Source organism: Convolutriloba macropyga, unplaced genomic scaffold (genome assembly GCF_964194025.1).
Source record: "Convolutriloba macropyga unplaced genomic scaffold, txConMacr16.3 SCAFFOLD_1607, whole genome shotgun sequence".
NCBI classification, from domain to species: Eukaryota; Metazoa; Xenacoelomorpha; order Acoela; family Convolutidae; genus Convolutriloba; species Convolutriloba macropyga.
In genome coordinates this window covers 21,517-45,158 of record NW_027452755.1, presented here as the reverse complement: position 1 = coordinate 45,158, position 23,642 = coordinate 21,517, and the positions used below count along the sequence as shown (strand labels likewise).

The following is a 23,642-nucleotide window of genomic DNA, read 5'->3' as shown; positions in this document are numbered from 1 at the left end:
AATATGTTCCAATTTTGAACTTGAAACGCGTTTTCAGGCTCTCCAAAGCACTGTGGTATTAACTTCCAAGGTTTACATTTCACTATAGCATCGAATGAAAATCATTCCTTCATAAAAAACAAACTACAAGCAAAAACTTGGGGCCACTTAGACGAAAGAACGGCTAAAAACGGTTATCTCTATGTGCCATTCAGTCAAAAACTACATTTCAAAGTCAAAAAGTCATTCACCAAACGCAGCGCATGATCAAAAAATTTCTCTCGCACAGAAAAAAATTAGTTCACACGGCAATTTTACTCACTTTCGCTTTTAGGTCAAAACAGCGTCTGAACGAATAATACTTCCGGTAAAAAAACCTTAAGAAAACCAAAACTCTTCTTCGAGTCGTAAAAAAAACCAAGAGCACCGCAATATAGCTCCGCTCAGCTTACTGCTTCGCAGCTATAAAAAGCATTTAAGACACAATGTGACATTTTCGACTATCTAGCTTATATCAATTAAGCGCTTAAACGTAACCAACTAACATCGGAAGATATACTCAGAACGTGTCTTGTAATTGAAGTCAAGAATAGTTGGCTTATAGGATGAAGGAACACAGTTGTTGTGAGCCAGCCCAGCCTATAGGCTACAAAGCTGCTTTAAATGATGCTAATGGAGCCTATTGCATGCCAGATGCTATAGCTTTGAGAGCAATTAACCAGTTACAGATTACTCACCTCTCTCTGGTGAACCCTAGTTTTGGCTGGCAGTGGTTAATGACGTCTTCCCTAGTCCAGTGCAGTCTCTGTTCGCCACACAGCATCAACTTCAACTCTTCGGCAGACACCACTCCCGAAAGTCTGCTCACATCACACACCGCACACAACCCACTCAGTAATCTGAAACATTCTCACAGTAAAAACAGATTCAACGCTCAAAATAGCATCATTTCCGTTTGACCCCCAGCTTATTGGGTACACATTATTTGCTGTCCCCGAGCGCATATGCTGTAACTAGTTGACACAAAATTACATGCATTTTGTTACTGTTACTGGGGTAAGTGAGCGCATGACGCATTGGCGATCAATAAAGGGTCCAACAACTCCGAAAATTGCCAAACAAAATTTAACTTGACTGCAGAGGGTTCTATGGTTGATGCAGATTTTTTTTCAAGGATCCATCTTGTTTCGTACCCTCGGCGTTTTTATGAGCCCACTTGCAAAAGATAACAAACTAACGTCGCAAGAATTGCTCTCAGACGACAGGCGAGGTGAAGGGGGTGGTCTTTGATAGTAGCTAGCTCAAATTTAATATAGAGGTTAGCCTCAGTGGGTGGGTGGTGAGCGAGGGAGGGGTGGCAAGAACGTTCGAGAACAACTCATAGCAAGCTACAATGTAGAAATAGCAATTGCGCCTGAGAGCATAAAAGTTATAATGTCAGCTAATCTGGGGGGTAGATGGGGGGACAAAATGTCTAACTCTTCTCTCGGCTAATACTCCTAGCTCCCTGAAAATAGAATAGGTCTAATTTTGATAAGAGATACTGACTGGGCCATCTGACGTTTGATTCCATGACAGAAGAGGAACTCTGGAAGTGCTCTTAGGTACTGCTCCACATTGTGGATGGTGAGAGTGATGTGACTACCATTGGGAATGAGGTCCACTTCTTCGAACCCATAGACAGTCGAGGAGGCAGAGTAGGTGAAACTCATGCTAAAACAAGACTACTTCATTATCAAGTGATTGAGACACCACTCAATTTTGTTGCTTATATTGCCAGACCGGACCGCTAAATCACAAATTGACTCAGATCGGACAAAGATTACATCAACCAAAGCTTGATCAATTAATCCCCTTTTCACTGACGAAAGTTTAAATTGGTCAGCTGAAAAATAGCAAAGTAAAAACCACAAGGAAAAAAATAATAGCTGAAATATTTAAGAAAGCAATTATTCAAAGAACTCACTCTAAATCATCCAGACTAATAATGGCGTCACCGTGTTCGTACTTCAAGCTGGAAATTTTCTCCTTTTTCTCATCATCTGACAACATCACATCATTCGAGATCTGTTTCTTCTGATCTGCCAATTTCTTCAGACTTCTCATGAAGCTCGCCAAGTGGTCACTTACTACACTTTCGACCAAGGTCACAATGTCAGCGCTTTCCATCTCGGCAAGCAACCATTTCTCCACATTTTTCATATCTAATTTCGTATCTAGTGGAATTTTGGACGATACCAGAAGTTTCAAAACATGATTGTTAATTGGCAAGTCGATCTTTCGTCCATCTTGTAACACTTTGCCAAACAGAGCTCCCATGAAATAGAAAATGTCTTCAATTTTCTTGATATCAGTAATGGCTGCATAGGGTGCTGGGAATAACCCTCTGTCTTTGTTCCATACTCGATCCAACTTCGGTTTTGTATCAACAACATCTGTCAAAGATTTGTTCTGACCGGTCTCAATTTCCTCTCTAACTTTCAAAGTCAGATCTTCAATAGAAGATTGCAACTCTGGTGAATTTTCTTCATCTCGGAATAACGATTTGGGTCCAACAGCATCAGAACTGGTGTTCCACAGTTGAGAATCTGGAATTTGTCTATTGTCGGTTGCGCTCTGTTCCATTTCGTCTAGTTCCACGGTTGTCTCACTGTCATCGCACAGCCAAATAGCAAGACTCTTTCTCTGTAGCTCCACTCCAATGAGAGAGTAAAACTCCAGAGTCGGACCCAGTCCAGTGCCCTCTTCGCCCTCGAATTCAATCTAAAGAGATCCTCGACTCTATAGCCGTTACTAATCATTTTCAAAATTTAAAAGCCCTTTAAAGAACTGGTAAAACGCCTCCGAATGATTACTTCCAAGAAAAACGGCATTACAGGCTTCTATCGGTACCGGAAAAAAGTTTTCTTTCAAAGTTTATGTGTGTGTGTGTGCGCGCTGTTCTTAACTTTAAAATTTTGTTATGACGTTTAAGCACGCGTTTACTATGCTTGTAATTCTTTCTTGCTACGTGATTTGAAAGATTGCATACTAACTGTCCGAAAATGAAACCAACGAAGTACCAAAACGGAAAAAAATTATTGCTTTTTCAACGACCATTGCTTCTTTAAGTATCAAGATTTAATGAAAAGAACAAAAAAATAGCCGCCGATGAAGCCCTTGATGCACATCGGGATAAAAACAGACAAAGAAGAGATTAATTGACCGAATTTTTTTCTATTTTCTTCAGTGTCAAAAAGTGTTCTAATTCGGCGTGCAGTTTCAGTTGGATTCTAAAACTACACTTAATTTAGCTTCTAAAATGGAAGCTAATAAGCTTAATACCAATATCATCTAGTAAACACTCTAATGAACTCTGATAACCTAATTCTCATTGGCTTAATGACAGGGCGTTATCGGTTTATCCAGTCTCTTTTGATTTTGCTCTTTTGACATTGACTGTATTCACTATCTTGCGTAATTCATTGAGCGAATGGATTTAAAAGCCATTCAATTGAAACAGTGAGTGAGGTAAGTCACAAGTCAAACGTGAAAGTCGTGACTTACGTAAAACGAAAAACGTGAGCAAAAGGTAAAGCGAATTAAAAAAGATAGCAGGACAAGTGCTGACGTAGAATTCAAAGAATTTTCATAGACAAAACAAAAAAACTAGACCTATCACGGACTATGACCATTTCCAAAATAATCAGATCGAAAAAATTGAAAAAAAAACTGAATATCAATGTCAAAACGCCGAATGTGAACAAAAAAATCACTAGCGAGAAAGAAGAGATATTTGGTTCAAAAAGCTCGGCCTAGAAAGAACTATGAATGGATTGGGGAAACCATTTAGAAAAAAAATCTGATCCAAAAAAAACAGTAAAAATCAAAGTGAAATTGAGTTGGTAAAACCGCTTCTAAAAAATCAGAGCAAAAAATCAGAGCAAAAAAACAGAAAATCAATTTCAAAATGCCGCATCTGAACAAAAAAACACTAGCGAGAAATGGAAATTTAGTTCAAACAAAGAACTAGGCCTAGAATAAACTATGAATGGAATGGAAGAACCATTTAGAAAAAAATTCCGATCCAACAAATCGAAAAAAAACAATATAAATCAAAGTGAACTTGCCGCGTGTGAACAAGAAACCACTAGAGATAAAGCGAATTTTTGTTCAAACACCGTTTTCTCACTCCACTTTAAAATTAGAGCAGAAAAAGTCACGCGGCAAAACCACTCCCTTTTTCGCTCCACTTCGTGTTCCGCTCCACTTCGTGTTTCGCTCCACTTCCAAGTCCTGACGTACAACTCAAAGAATTGTAAAAACTAAACGAAAAACTAGATCTAAAACGGACTAGGAGTGAATAAAAAAAATACGATCCAGAAAAAATAAAAAACAAAACTTCACGCCGCGAAACCACTCGCTTTTTCGCACCACTTCCTGTTCTAGCGTGACCAAAACCAACTCCAATTCGACTTCAAAAATCATGAAAACATGTCAACAGATCTTTAAAAAAACATAGCGGGAAGAATTCCGGAAGCAAATTGAAGCGTCGAAACTTCAAAAAAAACAGTAATTGCAGCGGAATTCATTACCTTTTGTATTAAACCATTACCTCTACCTCCCCAGGTCTGATCTAAAAATTGGAGAAATTTAAACCGCCTTCACCAAGAGAAACAAAATGCAGCAAAACTTTGTTTTATTGAAAACGTTTGGTAACGTTAAAAAAGTCCGAAAAAATTGAGATGGTCCAAATACTGATAGGCTGAAAAAGCGGACAGGGCTATCAATTGCCATGAAAGAATTCATGATTCTAACCTCAGAGAGCAAACGGCAGATAATATTCCTAGAAACTAAGTTGAATTTTTCAGAAACGAATGCTCAAATTTAAGAATCAGAGACCCCCTACATACAATTAAATTTCTAATCACTATAATTAAAAAAAAGAACACATACTTCTTCCTTGTTGTACATACGCCAGAAAACATGATTTCATACTAATTCAAAAATTAAAATAATGATAGAAAAGACATAAACAGCACAAAGGAAAAGAATCGATGAAATTAATACCAAGCCCGAAAGAAAGTTGCAACAAACAGTAATAAGTAAAAATCTTGTAAATCTTTTTAGCAGACTCCCAGTACTGCCTTAAGTTAAATGAAATCAAGTGCAAACCAAAGAAATGACAAAAATATAAGAAAAAGCTGACATCATTCAATTTTTTAAATTACTGCAAAAATCCATATAACGTAAATAAATGTAGATGCCAGGAGAAAGCTAGAATGATACAAACTAGAATGTGAAGAAGATGGACACAACGTAAGGAACACCGTAACAAAAACACATTCTTAATTTTTGAAAGTTAAAAATTAAAAAATGAAGAAAAACAAATACATTCCATTGTTCAGCATTCGAGACATAGAAAATGCAACGAGCTATCCGAGACAAAGCTTGATCCTCCTGAACAGAAAAAAAAGAAAAAGAAAAATCCAAGCATAGGAAACATTGGAACAATTTGCAAAAAAATGGTCAAAAAATTTGTAAGAGTAAATTTATGAAAAAAAACATTAACTGTTTGTCAAAAACATACCGCCAAAAAAAGATTGAAGTTTTATTGAAACAAAATTAAAGTCCCTCAATTTGCACAAAAAGACTTTCTAGAAGTTAAAACCAAAATACATACCTAAAACTGACAAAAATTGGAAAAAACACTAAAATCGGATTAGCATATGTATTTTATAACACAGCCGGCAGATTGCCTAAAATAGCCGCGAAAGACGCTTTTGGCTCTCCATGAATTGAAACAACTAAAGAAGCAAGATAGGCAGATTGACCAAAAGTCCTTTAGTAGACCATTAGATTTTTGGGTTAGAAACGTACTGTCAATTTTATGACATACGGTCTATAAGGAAAAAGCCATAAATTTTTCAAAACTGATATTCAAAATCAAAAACTCAAGACTAAAACTCAGGAATTAGGGTATATAAATTTGGCACTTCTTATATGCTCACTATTGATCTTTAAGTCACGCAACTGACCTTAAAGCAGAAATGACGTCACTCACACAAATTTTAACTGCAAAGCAGTAGAAGTCACTGAAGACATTGAAAAAGTCAATTCCGAGAAGTCAGGTCGTAAGAATCATCAATGGAGCCGAAGAATTAAAAAAAACGATGTCTCCAATAATAGGTTTTTCAAAAACTTAACGCCAGAAAATGAATGCACTTTTATTGAAACGAAATTATGGTCCCTCATGTTGCACAAAAAGACTATCTCTAGCAACTACAACCAAATTACAAACAAAAAACTGACGAAACTCGGAAAAAACTACCAAAATCGGATTAGCATATAAACACTCTTATGAAACAAAATTACATCGAGGTAAAAAAAGGCGTTGCGTATATGAATTATCCAAGGAAAGTTGCCAAAGAAGACTTAAAGATCCAATTTAATGAAATTAATAGAAAAAAAGCAAAAAATTAACTAAAAAATCAAGAAATATGTGCCAATTTTGAAAATGAAACGCATTTTTAGGCTTTGCAGAACACTGCTGTATCAATTTCCGAGGTTGACGTTGCAATATAGCATCGAATAAAATTATTTTTACAAAAACTAAAATTACGAGCAAAAAATATGCTACATAGAAAAAAAGAAGGCTAAAAACGGTTATCTATATGTGCCATTCAGTCAAAAACTACTTTTGACAGTCAAAAAGTCGTTTACTAAACGCAGCTCAAGATCAAAAAACTTGTCTCGCTCAGAAATTAGTTCACACGGCAATTTTACTCATTTTTGCTTTTAGGTCAAAACAGTGTCTGAAAAAATAGTACTTCCGGTAAAGAAAACCAAAACTCCTCTTCGGGTCGCAAAAAAGCCGAGAGAAACGCAATATAGTTCCGCTCAGCTGACAGCTTCGTAGCTATAACAAAATATTCTGAAAATTGAAAGCAAATTCAGAGTGCACACGAGTTTAAATTTTCCAGCCCGGTTTAAAGTTGCATCAAAAACATAGCCGGCAGATTGCCGAAAAATAGCCGCCGTTGATTCACATAACCAAGACTGGGATTGAAACAAGTGAAAAAACTGAAAATGATTTTAATACAAACAATTTCAAACTGCGAAATATTTTGAGCTGAACTTACTCCTGTTTCGTAGTGACATGACGCAGGGGCTAGTATCAATACCAATAAGCATTAAAGATGGTAACTTAGAACAAAGTTTGAGTAACGCTCATCTAAAATTGGGCTTTATGGTTTTATCATGTTTCTATTTCTGATTGCTTTTTGATACTGACTCTGTTCATTTTAAATAGCGTTGCTGATCAACTCCTGTCTACAAACACTTTTAACAGAATGAGAGAAGCGTGAAACAAGCCTAGAGCAGTCAAAAAGATTTCACGCCAAATGCTGAACAAGTTGTGAACTAAAGTAAAAGCGAAATTTTTATACGACGAAGAAAAAAAAACATTGCAACTTTGCATGACAAGTACTGACGTATAATTCGAACAGTTTTCATTGACTTAACAAAAAACTAGACCTAGAACGGACTATGAGTGAATTAGGAAAACCGTATTTTAAAAAATAGATATAAAAAACAGAAAATCAACGTCAAAATGCCGTATGTGAACAAAAAACACTAGCGAAAAAGCGAATTTTTGTTCAAACACTGTTTTCTCACTCTACTTTAAAATTAGAGCGAAACAATTTCACGCCGCAAAACCACTCGCTATTTCGCTCCATTTCCTGTTTCGGCGTGACCAAAATCACCACTCCAATTTGACTTCAAAAATCATGAAAATGAGTGAATAAATCTTGAAAAAGACAGCGCCCCAATACAATTCAAATTCTTTGAATTGTAAAAGGAGAGCGCCTAAATAATAGCCGTTAGAGAGGCTGACGTCGGCTATTAATTATTTCACTTTTTCTTGAAAACATATGCTATCGTACAAAAAAAAACACGGATTGACACGTTGTTTGTCCTTTTTAATATTCTGCGAATGAACATTGCAATTAGCAACCTCTAGCATAGATTTGCGATCAGCATGAACTCGCATGATGACCATGGCCCTCTCCAGTAGCACGTTGCTACTCTCTCCACTCTTCTCTATCTCAGCTGTCGATTCTTCTGTTGAGGAATGTTGATGATAAGACGGGTTTCTGGTCACTCTCACTCTCTCGTGCTTCAGTCTGCCCACTCTGAACTCCATCGAATCGTCTGTACCACTAGATCCCCCTACACCACCTCTGCGCAACCCTGTTAATCACAATTAAACAATCCATTTCTCCATGCAATAGGACGAACATGGTCAACGTAGTACTAGCGCCAAAATAGCACTATGGTCAACATAGCGTTCTCACCATCACACATCAAAGTCTTTGAAAGCGGTCGAAGCAAGAATTATTTCAAAAGAAAACATAAACCGACTAATCTCGGAAGAATTGCTCTCGAACGACAGGCGGGTGGAAAAATATTTGACCCCACCCGCATTCGAACCACTCACCTCCAGATCCATACCCATATGCACTGACCACTCGTCTACCAGACCCTTAATTTTGCTCTGCTGCAACCGACTTTATATTACCAACAAATGAAGTCAAAAAATGTTCTAGAAGAAAAGCCCTAAATGGTCAAGCGAAAAATTTGCATAAAAAAGACTGACACGTTTACAATATTTGCTACTATGAACGTCGTTCAAGAGAAATTAATTAATTTCTTATAAGAATAACAATGATTGACTCTTCCTGACGGACCTCCAGTGGCATTAGACGCTGCAGATGCACTCTCCAATGCAGCATCCAGTCTGTCTTGGAGCCATGTGATTGCCCTAGCTGTTCCAAATGCTGTGGCCAACAAGTACGCCTGCCTCGTCTCTAGGGGCAACAGTGCCCTGCATGAATGCATCACAGTCGGTACCCAGTGAGGTAGGGCATTGCCACATAATGCCAGCGCGTCCTAATTAACCAATTTTTTAACACTATTTACTATGATGTTAAAAGATGTTCATAGATTTCGTTAAATGCACAATCTAGACTAAAAAGATTTTACATTGTCCATTGCTCACTTTGTTTGTTGCTCACAATTTCCCTTTCTATCTCAAACTATTATTTCCATAAGTTTCATTCTCAAACTTATTTTCATAAGTTTCATTCGTTAAAAATTGCCACTTATATAAAGAAGATTGGCACCGAATATGAACGAACCAAGAACGGGTGCGAGGACCTACCTGTAACTGCTGTTCAACTTTTCTGGTTAATTTTTGAGAGATGAACTCTTCATTCATTTGCTGCACAGTCCAATCTTCCACCTGATCAAGGTCCCCTTCATCCTCCTCTTCATCACGGTACACATCAAACACCTGCAATATACTTATATTGCAATATATTTATATATTTATTCACAATATTGCACGAACCACATTTTTGTGAATACCAAACGTATGTGGTCTTGTTTAATGACCAAATAAGGAAAAGTAGGAAAACTATGTCATTGAGTTTTTAAGCAGCTTTAAGAGCAAAAACTGACAAACTTTTTAATTTTATTTTTTTTTATTTTCAGTTTTTGTTTGTATTTGTTTGGAAACTTTAAACCACGTTAAAAATCGACTTGTTTACAAGCGTCAAAAGATTTATCTGTCTTCGGGAAAAATTCAGGGTGATGAGACGCCAATCCGCAGAGAACTTGTTAATCAATCCTGATTCCATAATCACCATCTTTGAATTTATCTGTTTCCCTAAAGCTCTTTCGATCCTCAGAACCTTGAACGGAGAATGGTCCGATGGTAAAGCGGGGTGTCGTGCGGTGTTGCCGTGATATTGGGGGTGATGTCAGTTGTTGAAACAGTGTGGTGGTGGTGTTGGAACAATTATAAACGCTGTCATGTATAAATTAAATCTTGAAAATTTTTGCATGTCGATTACTCTTGAGAATTTTTGCATGTCTATTACTCTCCGCTCCCTTTCTAATGCCGACATTATGAAATGCCCAAGTAATTAAAACAATCTACCTCAAAAAATAACAAAAGCAAAAAACATAAACCGACTAACTTCGGTTGAATTGATCCCGAACGACAGGCGGGGCAACTTAATTCATAGGCGGCGTAGCTTATAAATCTGGTTTTCAGCAGGGGATCGCAACCCGGACACCTTCAGTGTCAGGCTGACATCTTGCCCATTAAGCTACTATGGCTTTGCTTCTTTTTCGCTCAATCGTTTTAATATTAGCAACAAACCTTATTATTAGAATGAGAGCATATTAGATCACTAAAAAATGAACTCGAGCGTAAAAAAGTTACTTAAGAAGTCAAAGAACGTTATAGATTAAAAGCACAAAAACGGTTAAGCAGCAATTTTGCATAAAAAAGACACACGCTTACAATAACTTCGTTCGAGAGCAATTAAAAATTACGATTAAGGAAGGAGTGAAAACAAAAATAATCACAACAAACCATTTACTCATTAAATGCAACAAGGAGTCTCGGTAATGTGCGTACACACATAAGGTTCCGACCCCGCTCATCCACATTTTCACATTCTTAAGTTAATTGGCTACCAAATGAGGAAGAGTTAGAAAACCTTCAACACTATACATATCATTCAATAAACAACAATGCCACCCTAGAGGACCCATGAACGTTGTTGTTATTAGGACAACTAGAAAGGATAATAAAAAATATCAAACAACAAACATTATTTACGATCAAAAATCGGTGGTTGTAATAAATAAAATCATAACAAAATCAAACTTGCATCAGATAAAACCTAAACGAAACGATATGACCTATACTTCTTTAGAGAGATAGGAGACCTGTCCTCAATGCGACTGGCTAACAGGTCGATCAAAAAGAGCAACGAGGTGTGAATTTCAAAAATACGTTTCCATTTTTAAAAACAATTATTTTACCGTTATTAAGGTCATTAGATATCAACTGAAATTACTAAAATGTTCATTTATATCTCCATAGGAAGCAATTGAGACATGTTATTATCCAATGTTTAATTGCGAGAAATTACAAAGCCAATGGAACCTACGATTAAATTAAAAAGAAAACCAAAATCCTATAAAATATACAAATAAAAAATCTCAAATATTTTATGAAATCTCGTAGTAACAGTAGAACAAAGACGAGAAATAAGCGTTTGGAGCTAAAACCTTCATGGATATGCAAAACTGTTCACTGGAAACGCTTTGTGACCAGTGTTTACAGAGTCTGAGCTACAAATCAACCGAAAAACTATTTAAAAAATGACGAAGCTCAAAAACCCAAATATATTTTTGAAAACAAATATTTTCAAAAATTATAACAGACTTAAATTTTCAACAGACAGCGTTGAATTAGATTGCGATTCTCTGGATGCTAAAACGGCCTGTAAATAATGAGACTAAGTCACGACCCTACAAAATAACAAATATATAAAGAAGCCAAAACTTAAAACTATTTTACGATATCACACTATTTAAGGCACTATAATTATAAGATCATACCTGCAAGAACCGTAGTTTGTCACTTTTGTTTCGTTTTAACACAAATGAGCTTTCCTTATAAAAGGACTACGAGAAGATGAGAACAAAAATAAACCCAAAAACTTAACAGTTTAGAAATCTCGAAAACTTTGTGAAATCAATGGTCGAAGCCATATGTCACAATGTATAACCCAGCCAAAAAAATGTGCGCATCAACAAAAAACAATTGAGGTTTTCAATTAGTGAGATTGAGTTACATGGTTACGATAATGAAAGCAAAAAGTTTACAGTTGAAAAAAAAAGTTTTTCTTCATTCATTTTTAATGTCATTAAAACAAACAGCTATAAAGTGAAATCTTTACCTAGGTTCAATTATACATCCTTGTAAAGCAATTGAGACCTATCGCTATCAGGTATATGGCGACAACAACAAAAAAACAAACAGGCAAAGGCAAAAAAAAGTCCACTTAAATTTTGCGAGATAACTGTGTCTCAGCCCAAAAAGCTTAAAAAATATAATTACAACAAATACCATATCCATATACGCTTTTTTCCCAATGATGTGCGTTTTCTATAATCTTCCTCAGTTGGACTTGCCACTATTATGATAATTTGATAATGCAACAAAATGAACAAAAAATACGCATTTATGCTCAAAAATGAAAAAAAACTTGAAAGCGCGTTGTAAAGAAAGAGACCATTAACTGAACATATAACCATTACAATCATTAATTTATGTCCAACAGGAAATCGGTTTCTGCTTGTTTTTACTGAGTCTGCAATCGAGGATGAGAGAAAGAAGATAAAAAATAGTGGCAAAGTTCAAAAATTAACCGATATTTTCTTAAAACAATTATATTCGAAGTTAAAACAGACATTAGATAAAAACTGAATGATTTGTCTAGGTTCATTTATTACTCCTAAAAAATAACTGGATCTTTGAATGGGGACAATAAACTATTGGACTACAAAAAATATAAATGAAAGCAAAATTCAAGAAAATGAAAAAATTTTTTACGAAAACATTTGGTCAGAACCACAAAAACCATGAGCTTATTCTGAAACCGTAATATATTCTCGTTGCTCCTTGTTAGTATCTGTCATTCATTAAGCCCTGATCTGAAATACTTGTAAGTAAAATAAACTTTACATAAAAACCTTTTCATAGCGGAAATATTTTAAAAAGTCGCGCCCCATTAAAATCTAGAAAAACTTTTCTTGTTAGGATCCATGACGAGATAAAGATCAGCCCAGATGCTACTGCGCAATAGAACAAAATACTCATTGGCTCAAATGGTTGCGAAACAGATCAATTTTTCAACAAAGTTTTTCAGGTTGTCAAAAATAAAAATGCATTTTGTGTAATTATTTGTTGAGTTTTAATTTGCAAAAAACTTGCGAAATAATAATTCCAAAAGACTCTGGAAGCCAGCGGGTATAGAACTAACTCGTTTTTCAGCTCAAAAAGAATACGGCAGCAGTCTCAAGGTATCTACTTCCAGCTAATTTAAAATGATTGGGCTAAAAAAGCAAATTTGTTCACAAAAAAAGTCGAATTTTGATAAATTTAGCAAAAATTCTAGCCAAAAAACTCGGATCGAAGAAATCAGCAACCCTTCTCTAACTTTAGAGATAAAATCAATAACACTACAGTAACAAATTTGAACAAAATTTAGCAAAATTGACGAAAATTAGGTCGAAATTACGGAAAATGTGAATAAAAACAGCTGAATTACGTCACATATTGACAAAACTTTAAACCTCGACAACTCCCTATAAAAAGCAAAAATTGAAAAATCTTTTTAATTCCATATTCTACGCTGGACGGGCTTTCTAATGATACCACTCACAACTCTCTACGATGATTATATCGATCGGCCAAATTTGACTGAACAAAAAAAACCGATTTCGCTGAGTTGCCGATTTCGCTGAGGTCAAGCTGCAGTGTTTTCTAACATTCTTCATTATACAAGAGGACTTTATTAACCTTGAAAGGATTGCGATAAAACCTAATTGACCTAAACACAAGTCTTGAGAATCATTTAAGAGACATTTAAAAGGCATTTAAATCATTTAGAGACATGTAGTTAAGGCATTTAAAAGATTAATTACACAATTCGGTAAATATTTCACTGCCGATGAGAGCAACGAATGTTCGCCATACGCATAAAAGCAGTTAAAGAGCGATGAACAAAATTGCTCATGTGAGGTTTGAGGCGTAGAAAAACGTAAAATCAAAATAGCGTCAGAGCAAAAAAAAACCCCAAAAACCCAAGAGTTAGCTTTGCTCAACTTAAGGATCTCAGCTAAGATTAAATAGCACAATTTAACGTACAATTCAATATACAGTGCAGTAATATTGAACGCTTCGCACAACATTGAATGTTAAAAAGTCCAAATATTTCTCTGCTGCAAGAATACCCAAGCTATGTGAAGGAGAAAACAAATACAATTGCGCAAAATTAAACATTCCACAGTTTCCAACATAGCTAAGAGAGAAGTTGAACAAAATGCTCTCTCATATTCCACTCTAATGAAAATAGCAGACAGAAACAAAAATTGAGTCGTCCAATGAAAAGGAGCTGAAATTTTGCTACCCAGAAAACACGAGTGGATTACTTCATTGAATGAAAGCGAATAACAAACAATTCAACAAACGTTTGATTTCTTAGACTTCCAAAATAAACTGCCTCCAATTTAGTTTCAGTAAATTCTTAATATCATTTCCAGTCAAGCAATTTCAAAATCTTTCTACCATCAAAAAGCACCACTTCGTTAATAAGGGTTGCAGTGTCCTTAACTTTTCAATGTAACGTTTATTTTCATAAATATTTCACAAACCTCAACCCCCAAAACCAGATGATTTAAAAAGCATCATTATAAACTCATCATCTTCTCTAGGTCTTTAAATTTCACACGTATTTGACGTTATGATCAAAATAATACCTGAAAAATACCCTCAAGAATTTAGCATTTATAAACAGAGGGGGATGCCTATGAGCGGTCGCGGTAGCAAAAATAATCCAAAATTTTCAGCAATACCGACCAACGTGGCAAATTTAAACCGGGAGCCCAAAAACTAAAATCTTACACCCACCTTGGACTCGTTAGTCAGTGTGCCTTCCTCAGAGGCGGTGTTTGTGTTCCAGACAGAGCTAGCTGCCGTGTGCAAGAGGGCCACCAACTGCATCAATCCACTCACTTCAGTCGTCTTCTCCACTTCTGGCCACCGACTCACATTGCCACGTGGAATGAGCGACACCAAGCTCTAAACATTAGTTGCATGCATGCCCCCAGTTGAATTCGACATCCTTTACTTTTTTTGAGTCAATTTTCTTTGATCAATGAGTGTGAATTCAGAAATATTATAAGCAACGTAAAAATGAATAACTTAGCTTAATAGTTTTTTTTTGGAAATTGTGATCATTGGGAAGAATTCTGGGTGAATCACTGACATTTTGGCAACGAATATTTTATCTTGACAATCAGAACCACATTGACACACACGTCCGCTAAAATACTTCTCTTAACTACAGCTCAAAAACCAAACTAAAAGGCTAAGCAAACGATCCATTCGATCTAATCAATTCAACGCTGATTATGAAAGCCCAATATTCAGCCTATATAATTGTTGAGTAAAAATCTCGTATATTAAAATCTCGTATTAATTTGTATAATTTTTCAATAATAGTTGATAATAAGTTAAAAATTGATTGAGTATGTCGCACTGACCTTGTATGTTTTCACGATTTGTTCTGTTTCGGCTTCCTTAGCATCAATTTTCTCCTCCACCACAGGTAAATCTGCTTCTTCTGATTGCACAGTAGACCTGGATTCTTCACTATTTTCATTCTCCTCTTCCGGCTTCACTATTGCTGGTATTTGAGGCATCGACAGTTGTTCGTTCAAATCCTCAACCGGAAATCCTTGTTTCTCCAGGAACATTTTAACTTCTTCCGGTGAAATGGAGGAGCTGTCATTGGTTGCATTTGGAGGACAGCCAAGGGTTTCAACTTGATCAACAGTCCAAGGCGGGATCTCGCCTTCTTCCATGTACTCAATCCTAAAAAATAGTTAACATATCTGTGATGGTGGTAGTTCACAAGATAATTCAGTTCTGGTTTTCCGCTCCAAACAGAATGGTCCAACATTAAATCTCTCACTTGAGCTAGAAATAAACTTGAGCGAGAAATACATGGCGATGACTTTCAACTATGTTCTTAAAGTATTTGGTTCCAAACAATCTGCACAAGAAATTTATCGATACTATCAGAGTTTAAGATTGTCCAGACTGCTTGAATACAACATCCGTGTAAATGCTCAATTCGACAAAATTGAAAACCAGCAGATCATTAACACTTCTTGTTTGCTCACTAAAAACAATTTCCCAAAAACAATACTATTAATTCTACTCGTTGCTTACAATCTCAACGCATCCCAACGGCTACAAAATGAAGCAACTACATGCTAATAAAAACTTTTAAAAAAACAAAGACACCAGCAAAGACGCCACCGTGAAGAAAATTGCTTAAATAATTAAAAATAACTGACATAGCTGGAAGAATGCCAGAACATAGCCGCAATAGCTTCGTAGATCTGCAGTCATTGAAAAGATTGTAAAAGAAACAGACCATAAAATAATCTTTAAAAAACTGAGATGTATTGTAGGAATGTTTAACTTATTGCTGCTTCTATTGGCTGCCCTTAAATACCCTTCAGTTAGAATGACACACACTCACTTGACCTTATATCTTTGAATTAAAGTAAAGAAAAGTCATTATCAGAGAGCAAAAACCATTTTTGAGAGAGAAGTCACGAGTGACCCAATAAGAGTGAAAAATGACGTCACGCACGCAGTTCAGTTGAAGTAGCATGAACGAATAAACAAATATCAGATTTGAAGCGGTTGTTAAGTCATATGCTCCTAACAACATCAAAAAATCAATGCCAAAAGGCGGCATGTGCAGAGGCTTTAGAATATTCTGGAGCCCTTCAAATAAAAAACAAAGACAGACAAAAAATTTTGATGTTATTTTCAGAAACAATTCGCCTGTCTCGCCAAAAAATACATAATCACAAACGTGCAGGCTAACAGACATATATGACACACAGAAGCCAGACAGAAATGAGAAAATCAGTAAAAAAAACATGAACATAGCAAAAACTACAAAAAAAACCGCTTAGAGCACATTTTTGGAAGCCTTGAAAACTTTTTTGTGAAAACTAGGCAAAATGAAGAACGTCAGACGAAGAAGTAAAAAAACTAATCGCACCGCAATATTTCATCAATCAGCATATAGCTTTGCAGCTATAAACCCATCCGGCAGATAGCCGGAAAATACCCGGCGTTGATTCCCATAACCAAGATTATGATCGAAGACAAAACTAATTTTTGTACACAAAATTTTAAAGTCCGAACTATTTTGATGTTTTTGGAGCTGAGCATACTCCTGTTTCGCAGTGAGACGACACAGGGGCTAGTATCAATGCCAATAATCATTAGGAGGGTAACAAAGAAAAAAGTTCGAGTAACGGGTATCTAAAATTGGGCTTTATGGGTTAATCACGTTTCTATTTCTGATTTCGTTTTTTGATACTGACTCTGATCATTTTGAATTGTTTTGCTCAGCAACTGCTGTCTAAATACACTTTAAGCAGAATGAGAGAAGAGTGAAACTAGCCTAAAGAAGTCACAAAGATTTCACGCAAAATGTTGAACAAGCTGTGAACTAAGGTAAAGCAAAAAAATTTTAGTTCGACGAAGTAAAAAAATAGGAGCGCTATAATAGCCGGCTGAGAAGCTGAAGCGGCTATTAAAAATGAAACTAAATCAGCCGCCAGATTGCCCAAATAGCTGCAAAAGAATTGCGTGCCGTATAATACGGAGAGTAACCGATACTTAAAAAATTGAATAGCAAAATTTATTCAAAATTTTTAAATTTGGCAAAAATAACTATGCAGCAACCTATTATCAAACCCAAGAGAGGGTTCCATGGCCTTTGGGGCTGGCCAAATTCCAAAAATGAAAAAAATAAAAAACGTAAAAAATTGCAAGTTCTATCATAAAAGTCTAAAATGCGTTATATTAAAAAGCCGAATACCATTCCATTGCCACTAGAAACTATGCGGTAAACTATTATCAGAACCTAGGTAAAGTTTGCGAGTTTATGTTCCAGTACAAAACATCGCTCACAAAAATAATTGTCTTGCAAACGACTTTTATTGACTTTGACAAACGTCAATTTAAAACTGAAAAAAAAACGTGAAAAATTTTGGGCCCCAAAACTCCTCCAAAATTACGTTTTAACCTTGAATTAAGGCCTTCCCAGCAGCTGACCACTCTAAGCACTTGAAGGACTACTAAAACCAGCAAAAGGCTTCTAAAGAAACTAGCTGCCCCGTTAGCTTTACCTGTTTATCCCGTTTTAAAAACTAAAACTCATGGAAGGGTGAAAACATCTCACAAACAAAAGAGCACCAATACAATCCAAATTCTTTGGATTGTAAAAACCAACAAAATAGCAGTCAGCTTCACTGCTATCGAAAACATAAACCGACTAACGTCGGACAAATTGCTCTCGAGCAACTGTGGGGGCAAGGTAATTTAGAGCGGGGTAGAGACTCTAGAAACTTCCATGGGTGCACAAAACTTTCGACTCGTCTGGGGTGCGATCCCCTAATCTCCCGAATACCAATGATTGCTTCAGACTTCGCAATTTGCATTTCTAATACGTATAACTCGAAATCTCTATGACTGATGTCGAGCGTGGAGACCAATTCATCGAAAAGAATTAACAAAAAAAAATTAATGCAAAACAAACTGCTCTCAAGCAACATGCGTGTGCCTGCCTTTGGTTATTGCAGCTACTCGTAATTTAAGCACGCTAGCAGAACTAGTTGAGGAGTTGGCAAGAAAGTGGGATTGAGGGGGGGGGGTCATAGGCGGTTAGGTCCAAACTTCCTACAACTGCCTTTAACACTGTGAAGTTGAGCCACCATAGCAGAAGTCAGCGAGGGGGGACGGCGTGGAAGATGAGTGGGATCTAAACTACAAGAAATGCCTTTGCGCAGTAAATATGTCTCCTCAGCGGTTTTGGTGAATTGCATACTTAGAGACTTGTACGGTTCTCGGAGAACTCTGCCCAGCAACGCAGAGCCCACCCAAAAAGACTGAGACGACAAGTAAAACTGATATATAATTTATTTGAGAGCACAGAGAACAAAAGAACGAAAAAAACATGAGACACACCCAAATTGTAGCCGAAAACCTTCACAAAATATTTTCCCCTTGAATTTAAAAAAACTCTTGCTTAGAGACCATTTCATGGCATAATACTCACTAACTTAACCAATTTATCCTGTTGCAAAAGCAAGCTCAAAGTTATCGAAAAACTGTTTGAACACTTTGTACAAAATACAACACCAAAAACGTTCAAAAAGTTTACATAGTAAAAACTAAGATGGAAAAAGTAACCTTTAGAGTATCTAGTCAGCTGAACTTATCAAATAATAGTATTCATAGAACAAATGTGCATTGAGGTTGCAATTAAAATACATTCATTGCACTTTAAACACAAATTGAGCGGACTGCGAGAAGAATGAAAAATTCCCAGAGAACATTGCACGCATTATGTAGCAAAACAAGAAATTGAAAATATGAGCGATGAGAAGATTTCGATAGAAGTGAAAGAGATAGCGGACCGAAGGAAAACCATAGGAATCCAGGATTAGTCTTTGACAAAAAAACTTTGCCAGCGGATTGCTGAAAAATGATGATCTAGTTCAGGTGACCCAACAATTTTAGGGTCACCCGAAGGTGATCTCCCCTAGGTGATCTCTATAATTTTAACTAAAGTTTACGCTCTTAAATTAAGATTTCATGCGTTGGAACAGACTTCATTTTCTCGAGTTAGTTAAGCCATGTTTGAGCAAAAAACGCATAACAAAGAGAGTAACAAATGCCTTCACGCACGCAAAATCAGATGCTGTGCGCTAGAAGTCATTAAAAAAGAAGTCGCTCTGTAACTTTTTGGCACGTGGTCAAATTGTCAGAACAAAAAAGAACGACGAGTAAAAGAACACGTGAGTACGAGAACAATAAGATCTTACCAAAAAAAGCAAAAAGTCTAATTGCTGAACCAGAAAACAACGCGCTCGAAAGTCGAGACAAAATGTTTAGCCTTTTCTTTTCTACTTTGACGGGAAAATTTAAAAATTGTACTCCTCAAAATTGCTCCAGTTTGCTTCAACTGCAGCTAGCAATGTCGGGTGGACTGTTCTCAAATGACTGTTAAGGGGTTGGCTTTGGTTGCTTAAATTTGTGGGAGCGAGGCCACTGGATGGTTGAGGGGAGCAACGAAGGGGGTCCAAACGAAGGGGGTACGCAAAAAAAAATGTCATCAAAGGCCAACAGGCCCAATAATGTTCTGTTTGAGAGCAACTAAAAACAGCATAGTTGCAGAAAGGCCGGAATCTACCCGCTCGTGAATTCTCAGAAATCTTCAAGCCAAAGTTTGGAAATTTTTGTATTCACTATTCCTTAAAACACGGATTAAGTCAAGGCTCACTAAAAATTTTATCTGTTCAGAAAAACAAACGACTGAGCTCGGACAAATTGCTCTTAAACGCCGGGTAAGGGTCTGATAGTTGAAAAGTTGAGACTATCAGTCTCAATGAGACTATTCTAACTAGGTGCGGTAGGCAAGATAAATATGGTGGAAGGGGCATGATAAATATGATACTTCAAAAAATAGCCCAAATTTCTACCATAGTGCATTTTTCGACAGATGTGCATCGCTAAGGCGACGAAAAGTTCAATGCTCTGACAAATTGGTCGTACAAAAAATCGGGAAGAATTAATTGCTACGATTAAAACGATACATTTTTCTATGTAGCTGTATTGCATGAAACAAAGAAGATCAAAGCAATTACGATGCTATTCAAAGCAGCATGAGGGTCTCAATTTATCAATGGCACATAATGACTTACGAAAATGCTCACAATCTCACATGTCAAATGAACTTACGTGTAAGTGTTCTCCCACATTTTGCGTCCGTTGACAGCAGTTGTAGCACTGTTACTGTTGGAAGACGACTTATTGCCACCGCTTACACCATTACTGCCACTAGCAACACCAGTGCCTGTTGCACCATTTAACAGACTCATCAAGTGCAGTCTCTGTACACAACTGATCAGGGACTCCTCCCTTTGTCTGCCCATGTGGCATGCACCCTTACCACCTCCAACGCTTCTGTCTCCTTCCTTTTGAGAGTCTCCTGAACTTATCAGCTCTACACGGTACACCTAACAGACACAAAAAATTAGCGCCAAATTAACTGACAAAAAATCTATTACATGAAACGTTTGCTTGAAATTTATTACATGAAACGAAAGTGAAAAATTACACCAAAGTCGGCACACTTTGCCTCTGACTTTGAGTATTGATCTGTTGCCACTTGAGTTCAGCTGCTGACACGTGTGAATGAGAGAAATTTATATCACGCAAAACGAAAGTCGAGGGCTTAAAAGTCAATTGAAAAGTCAAAACAGTCTCGAAAAAAAAAATTTGCATAAAAACATAGCCAGTAGAATACCAGAAACGACTCGAAGAAATTTCAAACCCTACCTATTTCAAAAATGTCAAAAAATGAATAAAACAAATCAACATATAGTTAGAAAACAGCAATTTTCAGAAATGTGGTGTGTTGGTAGGTAGGAGGTGGTTGATCTGTACTTCAGATGGGTAGGAGGGACTTTTCTCAATTGTCAAAACAATCTTTTCACCTTGGATATTACCAGCAGTTCCTAATTACATCAAAACTAAGCTACTGTTAAAGTCCACTGTTCGAAAACAGAAGCCAACTTTCAAGAACAGAGGTATAATGTTAGAAATAAAAGTTAAAAATCATGTCATGAACAAACTTGCTTCAGCTAACAAAAAAATACTCCTCTTCGAGTCATAAACAATACCAACTTGATTATCATTACTGCTTCAAACCTCGTCCGAGATCAATTAAAAAACGTTCGATCACATGGTTATAATGTCAGGACTATCCTTAAGACAGAAGGCATCCAGCCTCTTTTAGAGACTTTTGGATAAAATAGTTGAGATGTCAGCAAATGAACAACATAGCTGCAGATTGCCAGAAAATAGCCGCAACAACTTCGTAGATCTGCAGTCTAAAAAAACAGTAAAAAAGACAGACCAAAAAAACTCGTCTTTTCATTGAAGACTGATATGTTATATTTTGATTAAAAATCCGTATAAGTTATTGCTGCCTCTATTAGCTGATTTCAAATAACCTTCATTTAGAGTGACACACACCCATGTGACCTTATCTCTTTGAATTAAAGTAAATAAAAGTCAATTTCAAATTGAGGAAGTCATTTTTGAGAGTGAGGTAAGTCAAGTGTGACCAAAAATTTAATCACGCGAATGAACAAAAAACTCGCTCCACTAAGAGCGAAAAATGACGTCACACAAGCACTTCAGTTAAAATTGCATGAAAGAAAGAACAAAAAGCAGATTTGAGGTGGTTGTGACGTCATATGGTCGTAACAAAAATCGCGATTTTTCATTCACTAAACGAAAAACTAGACCTAAAACGGACTATGAGTGAATAGGGAAAACCATTTCTGAAAAAAAGAATAAAAAACTTTAAAAAAAAACAAAATCAATGTCAAAATGCCGCATGAAAAAAAACCACTAGCGAGACATGGGAATTTGGTTCAAACAAAAAAACTAGGCCTAGAATGAACTATCAATGGATAGTAAAAACGCTTTAGAAAAAAATCCGATCCAAAAAATTGAAAAAAACTGTAAAAATCAGAGCGAAATTGCCGCATATGAACAAAAAACCACTAGCGAGAAAGCGAATTTTTATCAAACATCGTTTTCTCACTCTACTTTAAAATTAGAGCGAAAAAATCTCACACCACAACCACTCGCTTTTTCGCTCCAATTCCTGTTTCGGCGTGACGAAAATCACTACTCCAATGTGTGAACAGATATTAAAAAAGACAGCGCCCGAATACAATTCAAAATCTTTGAAATGTAAAAAACAAAGAGAAGGCCAATAATAGCCCCAGTTATCGCTGTGCGGCTATTAAAAATAATTTCTCTAGGCGCCTTTTTGCGATTGCTGTATTACAAAAATCTCCTCTTGGTTGAAAAAATAGCAGTTCAGTTCAGCTTCCTAATTTTAAAAAAGCAGCCAAAAGACCAGAAACATACCCGGCAGATTGCCGGAAAATAGCCGCCGTTGATTCCAATAAGCATGATTGGGATTGAAAGAATAGAAGATACTGCAAAAAAAGATTTTGTACAAAAACATTTTTTAAGTCTGATTTATTTTGATGGCATTTCGTAGTTGAAAATAACGTACCTCTGTTTCTTAGAGAGAGGCTACAGGGGCTACTATCAATACCAATAAGCATTAGAGATGGTAACTAAGACTTATAGGAACGACGTTCAAATAGCGGGCATCTAAAATTGGGCTATATGGGTTTATCCCGTTTCTATTTCTGACTTCAATTTTTTATACTGACTCTGTTCATTTTGAATTGCTTTGCTGAGCAACTGATGTTCAAATTCAATTTTACCAGAATGAGAGAAGAGAGAAACTAGCCTAGAGAACTCAAAAAGATTTCACGCAAAATGTCGAAAAAGCGGCAAAATGGTAAAGCGAAAAAAAGTTCGAAGAAGTAAAAAAAATAGGAGCGCTATAATAGCCGGCTGAGAAGATGAGGGCGTCTATTAAACAGTAAACAAACCACCTTAGCCTCCATATGCAATGAAGCAGGTCAACAAAACGAGAAAAAAGAATCAGGAAAAAAGGAAGATTTACGTTCATCAATAGAGGGGCTACTACGGAAGAAGCAAGATTTAGTAACCTTTGCCTCAGAGGAGTCCGGATGGTTGCAGACAAGTTTGAGGAACAGGCGAAGTTTCTTCACCTCACTGTCAACTGAGAATTGTTGTCCACTCTGTTCACCATTTATTCCACTGCAAGAGTGACCAGTTGACCCACTCACAGGCTGCAACACAACTCTTTCATACCACCTGCCACTTGATAATAAAGCCACGTGCCTCGGTTGAAGCCACTGAGACCATTTGATAGTATTCAAGAACTGCGTATCGGTTCTAGAACTCAGCCAAAATTTGCAAGTGTCTTATGACCATTTCACCCGGCGTTGTGCAAGATCATCGAATTTTTAACTCATGG

At 36.5% G+C, this 23,642-nt stretch overlaps 1 protein-coding gene across 1 annotated transcript in view; it reads right to left on the bottom strand.

The window, feature by feature from the left end:
• Positions 1-716: 716 nt before the first annotated feature.
• The window catches only part of LOC142357775 (uncharacterized), a gene marked incomplete at its 3' end in the record, with an annotated part of 41,738 nt that continues 18,812 nt past the window's right edge, over positions 717-23,642 (bottom strand). The window contains exons 9-18 of the mRNA XM_075409311.1: positions 23,311-23,454; positions 20,444-20,721; positions 15,151-15,481; positions 14,516-14,686; positions 9,182-9,313; positions 8,709-8,910; positions 7,976-8,211; positions 1,946-2,742; positions 1,528-1,692; positions 717-878 (exon numbers count right to left, since the gene is read on the bottom strand). Coding sequence (XP_075265426.1) covers positions 717-878; positions 1,528-1,692; positions 1,946-2,742; positions 7,976-8,211; positions 8,709-8,910; positions 9,182-9,313; positions 14,516-14,686; positions 15,151-15,481; positions 20,444-20,721; positions 23,311-23,454 — 2,618 coding nt within the window. The remainder of the gene's footprint in view (positions 879-1,527; positions 1,693-1,945; positions 2,743-7,975; positions 8,212-8,708; positions 8,911-9,181; positions 9,314-14,515; positions 14,687-15,150; positions 15,482-20,443; positions 20,722-23,310; positions 23,455-23,642) is intronic.